General features: G+C 66.8%; 1 protein-coding gene across 1 annotated transcript; it reads right to left on the reverse strand.

Moving 5' to 3' along the window:
• Positions 1–1,005: 1,005 nt before the first annotated feature.
• On the reverse strand, positions 1,006–16,518 carry DOK1 (docking protein 1). Its single transcript, XM_075916063.1, has 5 exons — positions 16,361–16,518; positions 9,691–9,987; positions 6,711–6,816; positions 4,266–4,438; positions 1,006–2,461 (listed from the first exon to the last, which is right to left on the reverse strand). The coding sequence occupies exons 1-5, from the start codon at positions 16,421–16,423 to the stop codon at positions 1,364–1,366; spliced, it is 1,737 nt and encodes a 578-aa protein (XP_075772178.1). The 5' UTR covers positions 16,424–16,518; the 3' UTR covers positions 1,006–1,363.
• Between the last annotated feature and the right edge of the window lie 4,263 nt (positions 16,519–20,781).

Consider the following 20,781-nt stretch of genomic DNA (forward strand, 5'->3'; position numbering starts at 1 on the left):
TGCCAAGCGAGCCAGCTTGCTCTGTCCCAGTGACCCACCTGCTCCATTATTTACCACTTCCCCACCCCCCAGCTGTGTATCATTCTCCCGTAGCAGTTGTGGGACCTGGCCAAGGTACCACAGGTCCCTGCTAGAAAGGGCCAGCTGTCTCCTTCGCTCAGCAGAGCCCAGGGCTTCCCCCACCCCATCTCACCAGCCCCACCAAAGAACATGCTGCACTGGCACACAGAGCAAGACCCAGCCTGAACTGGTCTCCAGCCCATCAGCTTTCTTGGCATCCGCTGAGTTGCCCAGCAACGCTGGCTCCGGATCCTGAACAGACGCTGTTAGTCTAGGCCCTGGGGTGGCACGTGCTGAGTTCAGATTAAACCGTCCACTGCACATTGCTTGGCATTAGTCCACCCTGAATCCCAGCTGGGCCTGCCGGCATGCTGCCTTTTCCCCTTGCAGGGCCAGCCCCCTGGAATTCTGACCAGCTCCCCTCAGCACCTGTGCGTCCCCTGAGCTTCACACGCTCCTTTTCCAGCTCGTTAATAAACATCCAACACCCCCGTCTGCACCCTGGGGCCCCACCATGAACCCTCTGCTCTGCTGGGAACTGACCATCTGTCCCTGCTCTGGCGGAGCCGTCTGCTCCAGGGCCAGCGTTGCCCCCTTCTCCCCCCTCCCCCCCGGCTTTGCCAAGGGCCTTCCGAAAGTCTAAATTCCGGCATGATGATTCTCTTTAGGAACCATCTCCACCACCCTCCCAACTACAGTCCAGTTGCTCTGGCTCGCAGGAGCCTCCGGGGCCTTTTGTGAAGGGGAAGCCAAGATTTGCTCTGCTCAGAGCAGCTGTTGCTGTAATGACTCATGGAGCTGCACGTGCGCGATTCTCAGTAGCCCTGTGTAAACCCGGCCTCTTTCCTGTGCCCAGGGGCTCAGCGCCTCGGGGAGCCTGGCATAGCACCTCTCACCACCCCTAAGAACAGGCGTGTGGCACGGCGCCCACTCCAACACCACGCACACTTTTAAAATGTACGATTTTAATATCAAAATAAAAATTGTAGAAAAATATTTGGGGAGGGTGCCAGGGTGCACGGCCTGTCTGGGGCTGGGCCGGAGACAGTCTGAAGGGAGCTGAGGAGCAGTTCAGCAGCAAAAAGTGCCCAGGGATTGCGCCATCCCAGTCACCATGCCTGGATAGCACGTAATGACCACCCTGACCTCCCCTGGCCTGGTAGGGGAGCCAATCCCAGCACACAGGTACCAGTCACATCTCTCCCCGGCTCCAGCCATGGCGCCTCCAGGGTACCCCCATCTCCGAGGGAGGACATGGCCCCTCGCAGGGGACGGTGCAGTGGAGGGGCTTTGGCACAGGAGGTTAGATCTCTCCCAGGTCTTCGTAGATGGGCGACCGAGCGCTCTCGTCCACAGACAGCTCCTGCCCTGGTGCCCAGGGAGGCTTCTGCACCTGGCTGTACAGCACCTCGTTGTTGTTGTTGTTGCTGTTGAAGCCAGATCGGACGCCGGCTTTGTCGGGAGCCAGGTTCACTCGCCATTTGCTGGGCTCCACGCTCCTCTCTGCAGCTTTGGGAATGAACATGGCCTGGGGCTTGGGGGCAGGGACAGGCTTGGGGCCCTTGGGACCTGCTCTGGGCTGGAAGGCAGGCACCGAGTAGTCGTCAGTGCTGGGATTGTAGGGGTACTCATACCCGCCCTTGTGGTCCATGCCCTGCGTGCGCCAGGCCTCGCCTGTCAGCCGGGCCTCGTCGTAGATGGAGGCGCTGTCGGGCCCTGGCTCTGAAGCCCGCCCCTCAGGCTCATCATAGATGTGCTCCCGGCACCTCAGCATCTTCTCGGCTGGCTGGACCCGGTCGTACAGGCCTGAGTGCAGCGAGCCAAGCGGCCTGAGCTTCCCCTCGTCCTGGGCAGGGCCCGGACCCAGGGCCGCGCCTCCACGCTTGCTGTCGATGGGGTCTGAGTACAGCGGGTCCAGCCTGGCCCGGAAGCCCTTCACTGCGTCCATGGGTTCGGAGTACAGGATGGTGGGGTCCTCGGCAGGGAGCACGGCCCTGGGCACCTTGGGCAGTGGGGAGCGTGGAGGCGTGCTGGGGGGCGCGGACTTGGGTGGCACCGGGGGCTCTGGCAGAGTACGAGCCTTCAGCAGAGCGAGGGCGTCCCTCTCGTCCGGAGCAGCACTGAGCCTGGCTCCCAGCCCCACCTTGAGCACCGCTGAGCCGTCCCCCTCGGCGGGCAGCTCCAGGCTCAGGGAGTCAGCCAGAGCGTTGCGGATCAGCCCCACGCCAAGGCAGTCCAAGTCCAGCGAGTCACAGCTCTGCCTGTTCTCCTCGACCTGGGCCTTCTGCTCCCGAATGGAGGCCTCCACCAGCCGGAAGATCTCATTCCCCTGCTTAGTCTCAAAGGTGAAGTTCCCGGGGCCAGAGTCGCAGCGCCTGCCAGCTTCGAAAGAGAACATCACCTGCCGGAAGAGGCAGCGGGTCAGCGTCCCAGCCACTAACAGCTGCCAGCTGCCAAGGGCAGATCTCCGGCGTTCACAGCAGGAACAACTCTGGCCCCCCTGCACTCACAGCCCACTCCCGAACTGCGCCAGGCATTCGGGGCTCAGCAGCCATGCAGGCGAGAGCACGGGGCTGGCTCCCGGGCGGAGCCGCAGCACCCAGCATGCTCTGGGCTCAAGTCCCATGAGTGGCAGCACCACTGGGGCTGGGCACCAGGAAGGGATTCGGCAGGGTCTGGAGTTGATCCCGTTGCTGGTGGGATGCAACCACCGACAAGAATCAGATGGAGCCGGAGCTGATGCCAGTAAGGGAGACCTGGGTGCCCGAACCAACTGCAGCAGGACTCCTGGCATCTGCCCCACTCCAGCCTGTGGGCCCCATTCCTGGCTGCCCCCTAAACATGAGTTCCACTTCCCACCCTGGCCCAGCCCACCTGCCCCAGAGACACACCAGGGCGTGCCAGCACCAGCAAGCAGGCCCCCTGTAAACCGCTTTCTCTTTGGGTTTTTCAGGGATAACAGCATCGCGGGGGGTGAATTCCCTGGAGGACGTGTGGCCGCCCACTGTCCTGCCCCACGCTGCTGAGGCCGGGGGTCGGTGGGCTGGCCCCTTCCCCGAAAGCAGCCAGGAGATGAGGGGCATGCAACCCTGGGGAGCAAGGAGCCCCCTGTCCACCCAGGGGCAGGCCCAGGCTGCTGCTGCTCCCTGCGTGTCCACTGGCAGGGTGAGGGGCCTACATCATACAACAGCTCAGCCAGCAGCAGTCCCACAGGAGAGGCTGCAGCACCCGCCGGGGGGGGGAGGGGAGGGGCTGAGACCAGGGAACTGGAGCGAGACTCCCCCCCATGATCCGGCTGCTGGGGCAGGGCCTCCCACACCTGCTTGTGCTGCCAGTGGCAGTTCCCACCCTTGCCAGCCTCCCCGGGTCTGCCAGGGGCTCCAAGGGGCAGGTGCCGCATGCTCTCCACTAGCCAGGGAGGAGGCAAACCCAAAGCAGCCCACTGCCACGATTCCTCCAGCAGCGCAGAGGCAGAAGCCCCAGACTGTCTGAGCTCACAGCTTCCCTGCTGTCTGTGAAATCGGGGTTCACGCAGGGCTCTAGCTATGGGGGCCTCTGAGGGGACCCCCAGCCCCCTCTGCGGCACCACCATGGTCTGAGCCAGCTCGGTGCATCTCCTAGCAACCGGCATGTCACGGGGCTGCACCGGCTCAGTACCGTGCCGGCAGGTGGGTCAGGGCCTCTGGCAAATGAGGTTTTGCAGCTTGGAATCCCCCCTTTCCCTCCCCCAGCCCGGCCTTCCGGCTCACACCCAGCCCCTCCCGCCGGGCAGATACGGCTCAGACGCTTCCCCACAGCAGAGTCGCTCCGTCTGCCGCTGGCTGACCCAGTGGAAACAGCAGCAGCGCGCTGCAGGATACAGCGCAAGTTCTATAAGCGGCTCCTCTCCAGCAACCACTTCCTCCCCACCCACTCGGGGCAGCCCAGAGCTGCCTGAAGCATGGGGACAGCAGCAATGCGGATCCAGACACACGACAGCCAGCAGGGCCGGGGGGGGGGCAAGAGACAGCCACAGAAGGGTCCCAGGAGGCAGGCACCCCCCCAAAGCGCGGCATGGCCAGCCCCCAGCAGCCACTAACCAAGCCCCGTGGCCGCTGCCTTTCTGTCTGTGCCGCACACGGCAGGCCTAGCCCTCAGTGCCAGGCAGCTGGCAAGCTGGGGGCAGACCAGCCCTTGCTGAGGGGAGGGGGTCTTGCCCCACCCACCTTGTCTCGGCCGTATCTCCGGAGCAGCCGGTAGGGCCAGGTGTAGAGCGTTTCCTGGCTCCGGGGCTCCTTGAGGATCAAGCTGTCCTGCTCCGCCTTGAGCACGTAGGCCCCATGCAGCGCGCACCGCTCCGCGGCCTCCGTCCTCTGCACCCTCACCCAGAACGTGTTCGCTGCCAAGAGAGCCAGGCGCTCACGGGGACGGCGCACGGCACCCAGCACCCCAGGGCAGGCCAGGGGAACGAGCAGCCCCCGAGCACTGCGGGCAGCCCGGGAATCCAGGCAACCCACTTCCTCCGCCTCAAGGGCAGAGTGAGGAAACCAGTGACACGTGCCCGGCACCCCCACACCAAGGGCCACGCCGGCAGCACCCAGCCCACGGCAGAGTGGTGGGGGGCGGAGGGACCCCCAGGAACAGAGCGGGGGAGGGGCAGGGAAAGCCAACGACACTCAGCCCCCAGGAACAGTGGGGGGGGGGGGCAAAGCGGTTGGGGGGGGAACCCCGAGGATGCTCAGCCCCTGGTGACAGAGCGGGGGAGGGGCAGGGAAACCCAATGACACTCAGCCCCCAGGAACAGTGGGGGGGGGGGCAAAGCGGTTGGGGGGGGAACCCCGAGGATGCTCAGCCCCTGGGGACAGAGCGGGGGAGGGGCAGGGAAACCCAACGACACTCAGCCCCCAGGAACAGTGGGGGGGGGCAGCGCGGTGGGGGGGGGACCCCGAGGATGCTCAGCCCCTGTGGACAGAGCCGGGGGGGGGCAGAGCAGTGGGGGGGGGGAGAAGCCCGAGGATGCTCAGCCCCTGGGGACGGAGGGGGGGGGCAGAGCAGTGGGGGGGCAGAGCGGTGGGGGGGGAACCCCGAGGATGCTCAGCCCCTGGTGACAGAGCGGGGGAGGGGCAGGGAAACCCAACGACACTCAGCCCCCAGGAACAGTGGGGGGGGCAGCGCGGTGGGGGGGGAACCCCGAGGATGCTCAGCCCCTGTGGACAGAGCCGGGGGGGGGGGGCAGAGCAGTGGGGGGGGGGGGAGAAGCCCGAGGATGCTCAGCCCCTGGGGACGGAGGGGGGGGGAAGCCAGAGGATGCTCAGCCCCTGTGGACAGAGCCGGGGGGGGGCAGAGCAGTGGGGGGGTGGGAGAAGCCCGAGGATGCTCAGCCCCTGGGGACGGAGTGGGGGGGAAGCCTGAGGATGCTCAGCCCCTGGTGACAGAGCGGGGGAGGGGCAGGGAAACCCAACGACACTCAGCCCCCAGGAACAGTGGGGGGGGCAGCGCGGTGGGGGGGGGGAACCCCGAGGATGCTCAGCCCCTGTGGACAGAGCCGGGGGGGGGGGGCAGAGCAGTGGGGGGGGGGAGAAGCCCGAGGATGCTCAGCCCCTGGGGACGGAGGGGGGGGGGCAGAGCAGTGGGGGGGCAGAGCGGTGGGGGGGGGAACCCCGAGGATGCTCAGCCCCTGGTGACAGAGCGGGGGAGGGGCAGGGAAACCCAACGACACTCAGCCCCCAGGAACAGTGGGGGGGGCAGCGCGGTGGGGGGGGAAGCCAGAGGATGCTCAGCCCCTGTGGACAGAGCCGGGGGGGGGGGGGCAGAGCAGTGGGGGGGGGGGAGAAGCCCGAGGATGCTCAGCCCCTGGGGACGGAGGGGGGGGGAAGCCAGAGGATGCTCAGCCCCTGTGGACAGAGCCGGGGGGGGGGGGGCAAAGCAGTGGGGGGGGGAGAAGCCCGAGGATGCTCAGCCCCTGGGGACGGAGGGGGGGGGAAGCCAGAGGATGCTCAGCCCCTGTGGACAGAGCCGGGGGGGGGGGCAAAGCAGTGCGGGGGGGAGAAGCCAGAGGATGCTCAGCCCCTGTGGACAGAGCCGGGGGGGGGGGGGCAAAGCAGTGGGGGGGGGAGAAGCCCGAGGATGCTCAGCCCCTGGGGACGGAGGGGGGGGGAAGCCAGAGGATGCTCAGCCCCTGGTGACAGAGCGGGGGAGGGGCAGGGAAACCCAACGACACTCAGCCCCCAGGAACAGTGGGGGGGGGCAGCGCGGTGGGGGGGGGAAGCCAGAGGATGCTCAGCCCCTGTGGACAGAGCCGGGGGGGGGGGGGGACAGAGCAGTGGGGGGGGGGAGAAGCCTGAGGATGCTCAGCCCCTGGGGACGGAGGGGGGGGAAGCCTGAGGATGCTCAGCCCCTTGGGGGGGTGGGAGGAGTCTGGCGATCCCAGCCCTCCTCGGACAGCGAGGGGGAGCCCGGCACCATGCCCAGTACCAGTACACCCATCGGGAGTACTCAGGCAGTACTGCAGGGAGCCCCACACCAGAGGCAGCCCAGTGGGGCGGGTCACAGCGCTCTCACCCACCCAGAGGCCAGGGGACCCCGCCAGGCAGCAAGGGCTGCACGCGCCCCACACAGGAAACCAGCCCAGTGGCTCCAGGGGAGCAGCCCTGGCTTAGGACAGGCCCTACCTTCCTCCCGCGAGTAGTAAATGGAGTTCACAGCCATCTCCAGGGCCGGCGCCCCCTCGCCACACTCCTTGCTGTGCCCTGGTCGGGCTCCATTGGCAGAGGGCTTCTGCCAAGCAAGAGAAGCGTCAGCACCCAGAACCACACTCCCAGCCAGGCCCCCGCCCCTCCCGGGCTTGGCTTGCGGGCAGCCTCCCTCCACCCCAACCGGCCACCTCCCAGCCAGGCCCCTGCCCCACACAAGCAGCTCTCCCTGCACCCCCGCCAGCTGCCTCATGGCCACCCACCACAGGCCGCCCCACCGCAAGCTCCCCTGCCGCCCCCCGACGCTCGGCACCCCAGCCAGGCCCTGGGCCCCGCAGAGGGACTGGAGCTTTTCCGTGCACCAGCCCAGAGGAAGCGCCTGCGCCGAGGAAGGTCAGAAGAGGCTGCCCCCCACGGGGCTCTTGCAGGGACCAGCCCAGGCAGCAGGACATGGGGAAGGTCTGGGTACCGTGTGAGACCCGGATCATGAGCCGAGCAGGAAACAAGGAACCTTCCTCCGGCAGCACCGAGTCCCTGAGGTTGGAGCTGGGGGAGGCCCGGGCCTGGAGCAAACGCTTCCCAGCACATCCCACATTGCCTGGCTCCAGCAGGGCCTCTGCCATCACCCAGCAGCCTCGGGAGGGACAGCAGCAGTGTCCTGCTGGCACTAACAGGTGAGCTCCTGGCTATGGCCAAGATCCAGCACCTCCCTTCAGCTTGAGATGCAGCCACCCCGGGCCACTGGGTGAACCAGCTGGAGGAGACGCACTCCCCAGCAGAGCCCTGCACAATGCGGGGCCCATCTCGTCTGCCCCAAGGCTGAGTGCCAGAGCAGGCTCGGGAGCCACGAGCCCTGGAGCGGCACCATCGTGCCCCACGGCCAGCCCAGGAGGGCTCCCAAACCACCCTGACACTGCCCTGCTCCTGCCTGCACAGACAGACGCCCAGCCCCGCCGCGTGGAGGGAAGCGAGCGTTTCTCGACCAGAGAGAGGGAGAAGTGAAAGTGCAGCTCGCACGCTACTGGCGGGGGAGAGCCCCGCTGGACAGCCAGGTCTCTCCGCAGGGCGCTGGTGTCACCCCCGCCCTGGAGACGCCCTTGCACCGGGTGACAGCGGCCCCAAGGGGGAGAGTCGCTCCAGCAGGAGCAGAAGTGTAGCGCGTTAACGCTCGGCCGGGCTGCTGCAGGAGCCAGGCTCTGGGCCTGTGCTGAACACCTCTGTGGCGGGTTAGGCCGCCTGGCGTCCGGATCAGCATCGCGCTGGGGGCCCAACTCACGGAGCTACAGGCCAGACGGCCCGTCTGACTTCCTGTGTATCACTGGCCATTACGTGTCCCCGGGACCCAGCCTTCGACTGAGCGCCGTCGCGGGACTAAGCCCCCCTCCGGAAGGCCCTGCTCTGGACCCCAGAACGCGCCTCACGCCGAGCGCTGCTCGCCCGGCTGAGCTGAAATCCCTCGCGGGGAGGCATTTTCGCAAGCCCCTGCAATTCTTTCTGTGGCTCTTCTTTTTTAACACTGGGACGCCACAACTGGCCACCATGTTCCTGCACTGGACTCTCTCCTTGCTCCCTGCTTCCGCCTCCAGAGCCCACCAGCCCGTCTGCCCTGGGAACTCACACACGAGGCGCTGCTTCCCGGCCTGCAACCCCCAGCCCAGAGATAAGCGCGACCCCCGCGGGGCAGCCTGAGCCCTGCTGTGCAGTACTAGGGGTGGTGAGCTAACCGGCTGCCTGAGCAGGGCTGTGCCTAGCTTCACGGGGAGCTGTCAGGCAGAGGCCGGCAGCCGGCCGGCTGTGGAGAAGCCACCTCGCACTGTTCAGGGTCAATACCCCACCCCTTAGCTTTCAAGGTTTTATCTCCGCCCTGCCCCACTGGCACAGCTGGGAACCCAGACGAACCCAGAAGGGCTGCAGCAGGGTTTAAAGGGACATGGGTGGGGGACGAGACACAGACAGGGACCCCGTGCTCTCGCTGGAGACCCTGGGCCTGTCTGGGTCACCAGTGCAAGGCGACCAGAGTTTAGGGAAGACAGAGTCACAGACGGCTTTGAAAAGGCTGTTTTCTCTAATGCCCGGTTCCTATGCTGGCTGGTCTCCATGACCCCCGAGGGGAGAGCTGCGAGCGCTGCGCCCAGCCAGACCTGCTCAGTAAGTAGACAGGTCTTGGGCTGAGCAGCCGCAGCAGAGCAGGACACCTGCTGCGTGACAGCGCAAGGCCTGGGGCCTGAGAGGCGCCCTGAAAGACCAGCCTGGGAGCACAGCAGCAGCCGCCAATGCCCGGGCCGCGGTCCAGGCTGCCTGAGGGGGCGGGGGGGTGTTCTTTTGCCAGCCCACAGGGAGGACTCAGGGCTGTGGGAGTCACTTCAGCCTGGGGCAGGTGCCGTGGGAAGGCTGGATGAGCGGCAGGCCGCAGCCTTGGCTCAGCTCCGGTGAAGATTTCTGGCTGGAGGGGAAGCAGCTGGGGCCTGGGGCAGCTCCAGGCCCTGGGGGCCACCTGGCAGAGGGTACGGAGGGGGCATCCAGATGGGCAGCTGGGCCCAAACCTCCATGCAACAGGCGTCTGGCTGGCACTGCCCTGCCATGCAGAGAGGAAGCATCATGCTGCCTGGCACGTGGGGCTCCCCAGGGACCCGCACTCCAGAGGGCTGCAGGCTCCCTCCCCACCAGGAGAGCGGGGGGCGAGGGGACCAGCCCCACCCCGAGGCACTAGGTCTCCTGTAGCCCCACCCACAACAGCCCTGGTGCCACGCTGGCCAGCAGCAGCACAGTCCTGGGGGGAGCTGTGGCGTCCCCGGCATGGCCTACAGTCCTGAGGGGTGAGCAAGGCGGATTGGAGGGGCAGAGCCCTCGCACACAGGGCTGTCCCAGCAGGGGTCACTGGGGCCGTGAGCCCTCGCCAGCCTGGCTGTGCGGACGGGAGGCGGGGGGGAAGGCCCAGCCCCTCGCCCGTGGCACTCACCGAAAAGGCGATTTCACACAACTTGTCCACCCACTCGGCGCTCTGCTCCCTCTCGGCGGCAAACAGGAAGCTGCGGTCGCTGGTCTCCAGGCGGAAGACGGCCGTGCTGTCCTTGGGGCCGGCCTCTGGCACGGGCGCCACGCTGACGCAGTCCGCCAGCCGGATGATCTTCTTGTCCAGCCGCCGGGTGCTGAGCTTCTCGGCCGGGGCGCCGGGGTCCTTGCAGTCATAGAACTCCAGGCGGGCGACCCCATGCTGGCTGGCCGGGTACAGCACAAACCAGTTCTTCTTCCATCTCTGCAAGGGCAGCCCGGCAGGGTCAGCACAGCGGCCTTCACTCCCGGCCAGCCCCAAGGGTCTGTGAGCCCCTGCCCGGGTAGCGCCCCCCTTCCCTTCCGGCACTCGGGCCACGGGGAGAGCCCCGCAGGGTCAGCACAGCGGCCTCCACTCCCGGCCAGCCCCAAGGGTCTGTGAGCCCCTGCCCGGGTAGCGCCCCCCTTCCCTTCCGGCACTCGGGCCACGGGGAGAGCCCCGCAGGGTCAGCACAGCGGCCTCCACTCCCGGCCAGCCCCAAGGGTCTGTGAGCCCCTGCCCAGGTAGCGCCCCCCTTCCCTTCCGGCACTCGGGCCACGGGGAGAGCCCCGCAGGGTCAGCACAGCGGCCTCCACTCCCGGCCAGCCCCAAGGGTCTGTGAGCCCCTGCCCGGGTAGCGCCCCCCTTCCCTTCCGGCACTCGGGCCACGGGGAGAGCCCCGCAGGGTCAGCACAGCGGCCTCCACTCCCGGCCAGCCCCAAGGGTCTGTGAGCCCCTGCCCGGGTAGCGCCCCCCTTCCCTTCCGGCACTCGGGCCACGGGGAGGGCCCCGCACAAGCAGCCCCTGTGGAGCCCGGCAGGGTTCAGTCTCTGCTCCGCCAGAGACAGAGCCGAGTGCTCAGACTCGCTCGGCCCGGCTGCCAGGAGCTGTAGGCCCACGGGCAGCAGCGTTTCCTTGGCCCCACCAGCCGGTCCCCAGCCAGCCACGGACCAGCCGAGCAGGAGCCAGAGGCCTCAGCTCTGGGGAGGCTTTTTCAGAGACAGACCAAGCAAAAGCACAAGAGTCAGACTGGGCTGACAGGGGCAGGTGGGGCACGGGCAATGGGGGGAGGGGCAGATGGGGGCTGGCGGGGCATGGGAGGGGGGCAGGGGCAGGCAGTGACACTGGGGCCCAGGCCTGCACTGCCTGCCCATGGTCAGTGAGGTCCAAGCCAGCTGGTGCAGCATGAACTGGAGCGCAGTCTGGGGAGGCTCAGCTGGGGCTGGGCCTGCAGGATCCAGCTCGCCCTTTGCAGCTCTGCCCACCCCCATGTGCCCAGCCTGCTCAGAGGCGAGGGCCATGCAAGTCATCAGCCCACAGATCTCCCCCCAGGATGCCACACACCCTGGCTCCTTGGACTCGCTCCTTGCCTAGCCCAGCAGGCTCCAGGAGGATCATAGAATCCTAGAACCATAGAGCTGGAAGAGACCTCAGGAGTCATCAAGTCCAGCCCCCTGCGCTAGGCAGGACCAATCCCAACTAAATCAACCCAGCCAGGGCTTTGTCAAGCCGAGACTTAAACACCTCTAGGGATGGAGACTCCACTGCTTCCCTAGGGAACCCATTCCAGTGCTTCACCACCCTCCTAGGGAAAGAGTTTTTCCTAATATCCAACCTGAACCTCTCCCACCACAACTTGAGCCCATTGCTCCTTGTTCTGCCATCTGTCACCACTGAGAACAGCCTCTCTCCATCCTCTTTGGAACCTCCCTTCAGGAAGTTGAAGGCTGCTCTCAAATCCCCCCTCACTCTTCGCTTCTGCAGACTAAACAGACCCAACTCTCTCAGCCTCTCCTCATAGGTCATATGCTCCAGCCCCCTCATCATTTTGGTTGTCCTCCGCTGGACCCTCTCCATTGCGCCCACATCCTTTTTGTAGTGGGGGCGCAGAACTGGACACAATACTCCAGATGTGGCCTCACCAAAGCTGAATAAAGGGGAATAATCACTTCTCTAGATCTGCTGGCAATGCTCCTCCTAATGGACCCTAATATGCCATTAGCCTTCTTGGCTACAAGGACACACTGTTGACTCATATCTAGCTTCTCATCCACTGTAACCCCCAGGCCCTTTTCTACAGAACTACCACTTAACTGGTTGGCCCCCAGCCTGTACCAATGCTTGGGATTCTTCCGTCCCAAGTGCAGGACTCTGCATTTGTCCTTGTTGATGGCAGAGCCGAGGGGCCACCCTGATCTAAGTGACCTCAGAGAAGCCAACCCCGCCCTGGGGCAAGGAGGGATACGTGCCCAGCAGCCTGTGCCCCACAACTCTGGCTGCTCAGAAGCTCCCTTTCCCCCTCCCATGCGGGCAGGGTCTCCGGGTATGTGCAGCTCACTATGCCCCACATGTGCCCTTCCTCCTGCCCCCTCCCCTGCTTCCTCAGCGATCCCTGCTGCTGACTCTCAGGACAGGAAGAGGAAGTGTCTGTGTCCTCACTTGCTTCCTGTATTAATACCAAACTTCCCCAAATCACCAGGCACCAAGCTAGAGGGCTGGGGGAGGGGCAGGGGAGATTAAACCCAGGCAAGCCAGAGCCCCCACCCGCACCATGCAGCTGGTCACAGCTGCAGCTGCCCAGCCTGGGGAGGGAGAAGCGGCTCGGGTGCTGGGCAGGTCCTGCACAGTCCGGGCATGGCGATGGGGAGCCAGTTGCACCCCAGGCTGCTGTGTCTGGCCACCCCACAGGCTCTGGGGCTCATGCGCCTGTTCCTGCTGCCTCAGACAGGCCCTGCCCCAGGAATTGGGGTACTTGAGCCAACAGTCCCTACAGTGGCCCCTGCAACAGGCAGGGGTATCACAGGCAGAACCTGCTATGGGGATTCCCCATTGCTCCAACCTGCCCCCTTTGCTCCCAGGGGGCCTGCGCTTATAGGGCACAAACCAGCAGGGCCTCCTGACCCTTGCTCCCTGCGGCCCAGGGCAAAAGGGGAGAGCTCTGGGTTAGCAGACATGGATCGCGACACGACTATGCAGTGCTGGATCAGAGCAGTGGGCCCCCCACCCTCTTGCCTCTGACCATGGCCGGATGCTTCAGGAGCGAACAGGCAACGGTGGAGTGACCCAGTTCCGGTCAGTGCCCGCTCCTGGCAGGGGGACACCCACCCACGGCACTTTTGTTCCCACCAGTCCCTGGTTGCGAGAGGCCTTCCCCCTCCCCAGGGCCCTCCACGTTCCTTAAAGAGCCGGGGGGGGGGGGGGCTGCCCTGGCTCACGCTCGCTGACTCCCTCAGAGAATCCCGGTGGGCTGGTGAGACCCACCTTGCCGTGCAGTAGCCAGGCTGGCTCTGCACGCTACCTGCGTCCTAATTCCCTGCTTAACCGCAGCTCCACGCCTCGCGCTGGCGCTGGCTGACTCAGAACTCGGCATCTGAGGGCGTGGGCGGCGCCCACGAAAGCTCATGATCCCAGCGATGTTTTGTGAGTCTCTAAAGCGCCACCAGACCACTTGTGTTTTTCTGCAACTGCCCAGAGCGTCCCTGGAGCCCTCGAAAACGGACGTCGCCCATTCAAAGGGGGCTACAAAGCGCAGCTTTAGTCCTGCCCTTTCACACCTGGGCCCTCCAGCACTGTCGGGCGTGTAGCTTCAGGTGCAGGCAACTGGTTCCTGTTTAATGTACTGAGCTGCTCCCAAACCTCACGCTGGGACAGCTCCTCAGACTTGTCCCCAAACGAGAGTGGCTCCAGTTGGAGGATCTCCAGCTCCTCCCTTGAGTGCTCCTCAAGCGCACTGCCCATTCACCAGCCCCAGCGCCCCTTGGCCAGCACGGGCAGCCCTGCCCGGGGCTACGCGACCCAGAGCGCGGGGGCAGAGACAAGGCCTGAGCTGGCATAACTGGCCACGTGTCGGGACAGAGCTACCCCAGCCCGTCTGAGAACTGGCCCAATCTGAGTTACCTGCTTTGGTTCCCTTCGTGCTTCCAGGGGGGCCAGAGCCCACGCAGTTGCTGGCCGTTTGGGGTCAGGCTGTTCTCCCCTGCCCCTCCACTCCGCCTGGGGGATTCCCTGTGACAGCCTCCCCAGTGCCATGGTGCAGTCACACAGAACACTCAGCCCCGCGGCTGCAGGCAGGTACCCCCTGCCTGGCGGCTCAGCTCATCCAACGCGCGCCCCAGAGCCCCCGCACAGCAGACAAGCAGCCTCCCCTCGGGCTGGCAGCCGCGCCAACAGGGTTACAGGAAACAGCAGAGAGGAGGAGCTGCCAGGTCCAACCGCGGCTGCCCCCTGCCATCCAGGCCAGGAGGCGATTTCCTCCTGCCCCTGGTGTGGCCTCTGCAGCTCCGCGAGCCCAGCTCAGTGCCGGGGCGTCTCACACGGGCTCAGCCTGGCACCACTACCAGGGTGGGCAGTCCTCCCGCTGCACCAGAGCCATGGGGACACCCAGGGGGACCATCCCCCAAGCAGACTCAGCTCCAGGGGTCACGGGCTCTTGGCTAAGCCAGCAGGGGAGCAGCGCTGCCCAGTGAGGGATGGGCCAGGGACATGTACTCGCCAGGTAGCCCAGACCCTGCCCTGTGCTGGGCCCTGCCGCTGGCTGATGGGCACTTTCCCCGCTCTCTCCTGGGGGCAGGCAGGGCAGCAGCCCCAGGGCTGGACTCGCAGGGGGCACAGAGGCAGGTGTCTGGGGCCACATGCTGCCATGGGCCAAGGCATTACCAGAGCCACAGCTCCCCCAGTGACCCTGAGAAGAGGGAGCAAAAGCCTCTCTCCTCTCTGGGGCAGCCCTCAATATCCATCCCCAACACCAGCAGGCCCTGCCCTCCCCAAGGGCCTGGCTAGGGCAGGGCAGTGCCAGGTCCCCGCCAGCAGATCCCAGCACAGCTCAGCCCCACAAAGAAGCCGGACCCCCCAGAAGCTGCTCCTGTAGGGCGTGGCATGGACCTCAGGAGGCCTCCGCTCCCCACTGGGAAGGGCAGCAGCTGCCAAGAAGGAGAGCAGGGAGCACATGGGCAGCAGGCAATATACTGCCCAGAGACCCACCCCATGCTCCCGCTGGATGGGAAGGCTGGTCCAGGGCTGGGGGGGAACCAGCAGCCATAATGGAGGACATTGTGCCAGCAGCCGGGGGGTAAACTAGGGGGGTTAGAGCTGGACTCCGGGGCCCCGTTCCGGGCGGGGCGGGGGGGTTGTGCCAGCTGCGGGGGGGGGGGGGGGGCAGCCTAGGGGTTAGAGCCGGACTCCTGGGTCCTGTTCCGGGCGGGGCGGGGGGGTTGTGCCAGCTGCGGGGGGGGGGGGGGGGCAGCCTAGGGGTTAGAGCCGGACTCCTGGGTCCTGTTCCGGGCGGGGCGGGGGGGTTGTGCCAGCTGCGGGGGGGGGGGGCAGCCTAGGGGTTAGAGCCGGACTCCTGGGTCATGTTCCGGGCGGGGCGGGGGGGTTGTGCCAGCTGCGGGGGGGGGGCAGCCTAGGGGTTAGAGCCGGACTCCTGGGTCCTGTTCCCGGGGGGGCGGGGGGTTGTGCCAGCTGCGGGTGGGGCAGCCTAGGGGTTAGAGCCGGACTCCTGGGTCCTGTTCCCGGGGGGTTGTGCCAGCTGCGGGGGGGGGGGGGGGCAGCCTAGGGGATAGAGCCGGACTCCTGGGTCCTGTTCTCAGGGGGGGTTGTGCCAGCTGCGGGGGGGGGGGGGGGGCAGCCTAGGGATTAGAGCCGGACTCCTGGGTCCTGTTCCCGGGGGGGGGGGTTGTGCCAGCTGCGGGGGGGGGGGGGCAGCCTAGGGGTTAGAGCCGGACTCCTGGGTCCTGTTCCCGGGGGGTTGTGCCAGCTGCAGGGGGGGGCAGCCTAGGGGTTAGAGCCGGACTCCTGGGTCCTGTTCCCGGGGGGTTGTGCCAGCTGCAGGGGGGGGCAGCCTAGGGGTTAGAGCCGGACTCCTGGGTCCTGTTCCCGGAGGGGCGGGGGGTTGTGCCAGCTGCGGGGGGGGGGGGGGCAGCCTAGGGGTTAGAGCCGGACTCCTGGGTCCTGTTCCCGGGAGGGCGGGGGGTTGTGCCAGCTGCGGGGTGGGGCAGCCTAGGGGTTAGAGCCGGACTCCTGGGTCCTGTTCCTGGGAGGGCGGGGGGTTGTGCCAGCTGCGGGGTGGGGCAGCCTAGGGGTTAGAGCCGGACTCCTGGGTCCTGTTCCCGGGGGGGGGGGGGGGGTTGTGCCAGCTGCGGGGTGGGGCAGCCTAGGGGTTAGAGCCGGACTCCTGGGTCCTGTTCCCGGGAGGGCGGGGGGTTGTGCCAGCTGCGGGGTGGGGCAGCCTAGGGGTTAGAGCCGGACTCCTGGGTCCTGTTCCCGGGGGGGCGGGGGGGTTATGCCAGCTGCGGGGTGGGGCAGCCTAGGGGTTAGAGCCGGACTCCTGGGTCCTGTTCCCGGAGGGGGGGGTTGTGCCAGCTGCGGGGGGGGGGGGCAGCCTAGGGGTGAGAGCCGGACTCCTGGGTCCTGTTCCCGGAGGGGGGGGTTGTGCCAGCTGCGGGGGGGGGGCAGCCTAGGGGTGAGAGCCGGGCTCCTGATCCCAGGGAGGGGGGCGGACCCCAAAGACGCGGGCTCCGGAGCCAGCTGCAAAGGGGGCGCCCGGGGGCGGAGGGTCGGACCCGCCCCGGCCCCGATCCCGGCCCCCGCGCCCGCCGACCTTGGCCCCGAACTTGTGGCCCTGCTGCACGTAGAGCCGCCCCTCCTTGGCCGCGGGGTCCATCGGGCGGCCCGGCCCGGCACCCTCCGGCCGCCGCTTCCTGCTGCGCTGCCTGGCCTGGGGCGGGGCAGCCCACGGGCCGGGGTGTGACGGCGGGGCGGGGCGGGGCGAACGGAAGGGGGCGGGGCCGGGATGGGGGGGGCGGGGCGGGGGCTGCTCGCTGTCCCGGGCTGCCGGCGGGGCGGCCCATCACCCTGGCATCGGAGCGCTGCGAGCCCGCAGCCAAGCCCAAGCGCCTGCAGGCCCCGCCCCGCTCCGGGCTCAGCAGGGGCTTAAGTTGCGCTCCCGGGGGGCGGGAGCGTCCTTCCGACCCCCGCCCGCTTTGCTCGCCCGCAGAAAGGCCGCTGTGCCCGGGGCGGGCCCTGCTCAGCCTGGCGCTACGGGCTGGTTTTCTCACGACGGGGCGTTTGTCCCATTTGCTCGGCCAGGTGATCAGCTGGCGAGAGAAAACAGGGCACCAGCGCGGCGCCGTGGGGGGCAGGGCCATGGCCGTCTCTGGGGGGCAAAGACACAAGGCTCAGGCAGGGTCTTAGGACCTGGGGTCCCCATGTGGGGGGCAGGCAGGGTCCCAGCGACCCCAGCCTCGTGTGGGGGGCAGGCAGGGTCTTAGGACCTGGGGTCCCCGTGTGGGGGGGCAGGCAGGGTCCCAGCGACCCCAGCCTCGTGTGGGGGGGCAGGCAGGGTCCCAGCGACCCCAGCCTCGTGGGGGGGGGGGGGGCAGGCAGGGTCCCAGCGACCCCAGCCTCGTGGGGGGGGCAGGCAGGGTCCCAGCGACCCCAGCCTCGTGGGGGGGGGGCAAGCAGGGTCCCAGCGACCCCAGCCTCGTGGGGGGGGGCAGGCAGGGTCCCAGCGACCCCAGCCTCGTGGGGGGGGCAGGCAGGGTCTTAGGACCTGGGGTCCCCGTGTGGGGGGGCAGGCAGGGTCCCAGCGACCCCAGCCTCGTGTGGGGGGGCAGGCAGGGTCCCAGCGACCCCAGCCTCGTGGGGGGGGGGGCAGGCAGGGTCCCAGCGACCCCAGCCTCGTGGGGGGGGGCAGGCAGGGTCCCAGCGACCCCAGCCTCGTGGGGGGGGGGCAGGCAGGGTCCCAGCGACCCCAGCCTCGTGGGGGGGGGCAGGCAGGGTCCCAGCGACCCCAGCCTCGTGGGGGGGGGGGCAGGCAGAGTCCCAGCGACCCCAGCCTGGGATGGGGTTGGGAGGATCAGGCCACCATGGTGTCCTGTTTTCCCTTTGGGAGCCATGCTCACACCAGTTAGGGCAGGGAGCTGCCGAGTTTCCACTGTGCTGAAGTCTGGCCTCTGTCTCAGTGAGGTGGGGGTCTGATCTCCCTTGCTGAGGAACCTACCTGCTTAGATGGGCTAGTTCTGTAGAAGAGACCAGTGCTCAGGCCAGTCTGTTTTATTGGCCCAAGGAGAGACAAGTGTTCAAGCTACACAGCGCGGGCTGCAGGGCAGTGGCTCCAAAGCTCACCTCTCTCCCCAAGAGTTTATGAATGGGTTGGCTGGAGCCGGCATCAGAGAGGCTGGGAACCACCCCTGCTTTAACAATCTCGACTCTGAGCCTTTCCTTTTATTAATGACCCTTTAAATTGTAGAAGGCAGGCCCAGCGGGCTCTTTGGGTACGGGCCAAGGTAGAAATTGGCCTGGGACTGGCCGTTTTGGGGCAGGAACTCGGTAGTGCAGACATAGCCGAAGGCTCTCCAGTACCAGTGGTGTTTTAAGTTTTGTCAGTTACAGACCAGCGCGCAGGCCGGGACAAAGAGTGTGCGGGGCCCAAGGCAGCACGCTGAGCCACAGGGCTCCCAGCCAGCTGTGTGCTGGGAGCTGGGCAGCGCGGGGCCCTGAATGCGCTGGCCAAGGTGACCGCCTCACTCATAGACTCATAGACTCATAGACTTTAAGGTCAGAAGGGACCATTACGATCATCTAGTCTGACCCCCTGCACAGTGCAGGCCACAGAATCTCGCCCACCCCTCTTAGAATAATCCTCTCACCTATGTCTCAGATATTGAAGCCTTCAAATACTTTGAAGGCCCCAACATGCAGAGAGTCCTTCAGCTGTGATCTGTGCCCAATGCTACAGAGGAAGGCGAAAAACCTCCAGGGCCTCTGCCAATCTACCCTGGAGGAAAATTCCTTCCCGACCCCAAATATGGCGATCAGCTAAACCCTGAGCATGTGGGCAAGACTCACCAGCCAGACACCCAGAAAGTTCCCTATAATGAATGGTCAATTAGTTACCAAGATCATGTTATTTCATCCAACCATCCCCTTATCATAGAATCATAGAACTGGAAGAGACCTCAGAAGGTCGTCAAGTCCAGCCCTCCGCTCTAGGCAGGACCAATCCCAACTAAATCAACCCGGCCAGGGCTTTGTCAAGTCGAGACTTAAACACCTCTAGGGATGGAGACTCCACTACTTCCCTAGGGAACCCATTCCAGTGCTTCACTACCCTCCTAGTGAAATAGGTTTTCCTAATATCCAATCTGGACCTCTCCCACCACAACTTGAGACCATTGCTCCTTGTTCTGCCATCTGTCACTACTGAGACGCCTGCCTGAGACACTTGTGTGACTTCTTGCTGGCCAGGGTGGCAGACAGAAGTGCTCGGTGTGATGGGTGGGGGGCCTTATAACGGACGACCCCCAATCTTGGGCTCTGAGTAGCCCCAGTTCTGAGCGATTCACGTCAGGTGACTCTCTCAGCATTTGCTCGGGACACCACAGACCAGACAAGTCGGGGCAGAGCAGGCAAAGATGCTCAAGTCTTTAATCGAGCTGCAGCCTGAGCAGATCTGGGGCTGACCACGGCAACACATGTACAATTCGTCATCCAGCCAGCCCCACTGCAGACCAACACCTTCCTGTTCACCCTCTGGGGCCCTCAGCCTCCCTTCACTTCACCCCTCCCAGAACTCTGACCATGACGCTTCCATCTACACACAGTTGTGAGGTTTCACCCTTCCCAGGCCTCCCTTGCCAGCAGCTGTGGGCTTGGGAGCGCGTCACTGTCCGGGGCTTGATCAATGAGGCAAGATTGAAAAACGGTAACGAGTTTCCATTGGCGTCCCACGTTCACACAGCTTTCATTTCGGTCCCAGGCACAGGCTGTGGAAGCGTTTTCTTGCCCCGCCTGCCCGTGTCCCCATCGCCGCCATCCCGCGCCCCTCCTGCCCCTGCCCCTGCCCCTGCCCCTGCCCCCATCCCGCGCCCCTCCTGCCCCTGCCCCTGCCCCCATCGCCCCTATCCCGCGCCCCTCCTGCCCCTGCCCCCATCGCCCCTATCCTGCGCCCCTCCTGCCCCTGCCCCCATCGCCCCCATCCCGCGCCCCTCCTGCCCCTGTCCCCATCGCCCCCATCCCGCGCCCCTCCTGCCCCTGTCCCCATCACCCCCATCCCGCGCCCCTCCTGCCCCTGTCCCCATCACCCCCATCCCGCGCCCCTCCTGCCCCTGCCCCCATCGCCGCCATCCCGCGCCCCTCCTGCCCCTGTCCCCATCACCCCCATCCCGCGCCCCTCCTGCCCCTGTCCCCATCGCCCCCATCCCGCGCCCCTCCTGCCCCTGTCCAAATCGCCGCCATCCCGCGCCCCTCCTGCCCCTGTCCCCATCACCCCCATCCCGCGCCCCTCCTGCCCCTGCCCCCATCGCCCCCATCCCGCGCCCCTCCTGCCCCTGCCCCCATCGCCCCCATCCCGCGCCCCTCCTGCCCCTGACCCCATCGCCCCCATCCCGCGCCCCTCCTGCCCCTGTCCCCATCACCCCCATCCCGCGCCCCTCCTGCCCCTGACCCCATCGCCCCCATCCCGCGCCCCTCCTGCCCCTGACCCCATCGCCCCCATCCCGCGCCCCTCCTGCCCCGACCCCATCGCCCCCATCCCGCGCCCCTCCTGCCCCTGTCCCCATCACCCCCATCCCGCGCCCCTCCTGCCCCTGTCCCCATCGCCCCCATCCCGCGCCCCTCCTGCCCCTGACCCCATCGCCCCCATCCCGCGCCCCTCCTGCCCCTGCCCCCATCGCCCCCATCCCGCGCCCCTCCTGCCCCTGTCCCCATCGCCCCTATCCCGCGCCCCTCCTGCCCCTGCCCCCATCGCCCCTATCCCGCGCCCCTCCTGCCCCTGTCCCCATCGCCCCCATCCCGCGCCCCTCCTGCCCCTGCCCCCATAGCCTCCATTTCGCGCCCCACCTACCCCTGCCCCCATCACCCTCATCCCACGCTCTGCCTACCACTGCCCCCATCCCGTGCCCCTCCTGCCCCTGCCCCCATCACCCCCATACCATGCTCTGCCTACCACTGCCCCCATCCCGCGCCCCACCTGCTCCTGGCCCCATCGCCTCCATTCCGCGCCCCGCCTGCTCCTGCCCC

The sequence above is a fragment of the Pelodiscus sinensis genome, unplaced genomic scaffold, assembly GCF_049634645.1.
Source record: "Pelodiscus sinensis isolate JC-2024 unplaced genomic scaffold, ASM4963464v1 ctg84, whole genome shotgun sequence".
Taxonomy (NCBI): domain Eukaryota; kingdom Metazoa; phylum Chordata; order Testudines; family Trionychidae; genus Pelodiscus; species Pelodiscus sinensis.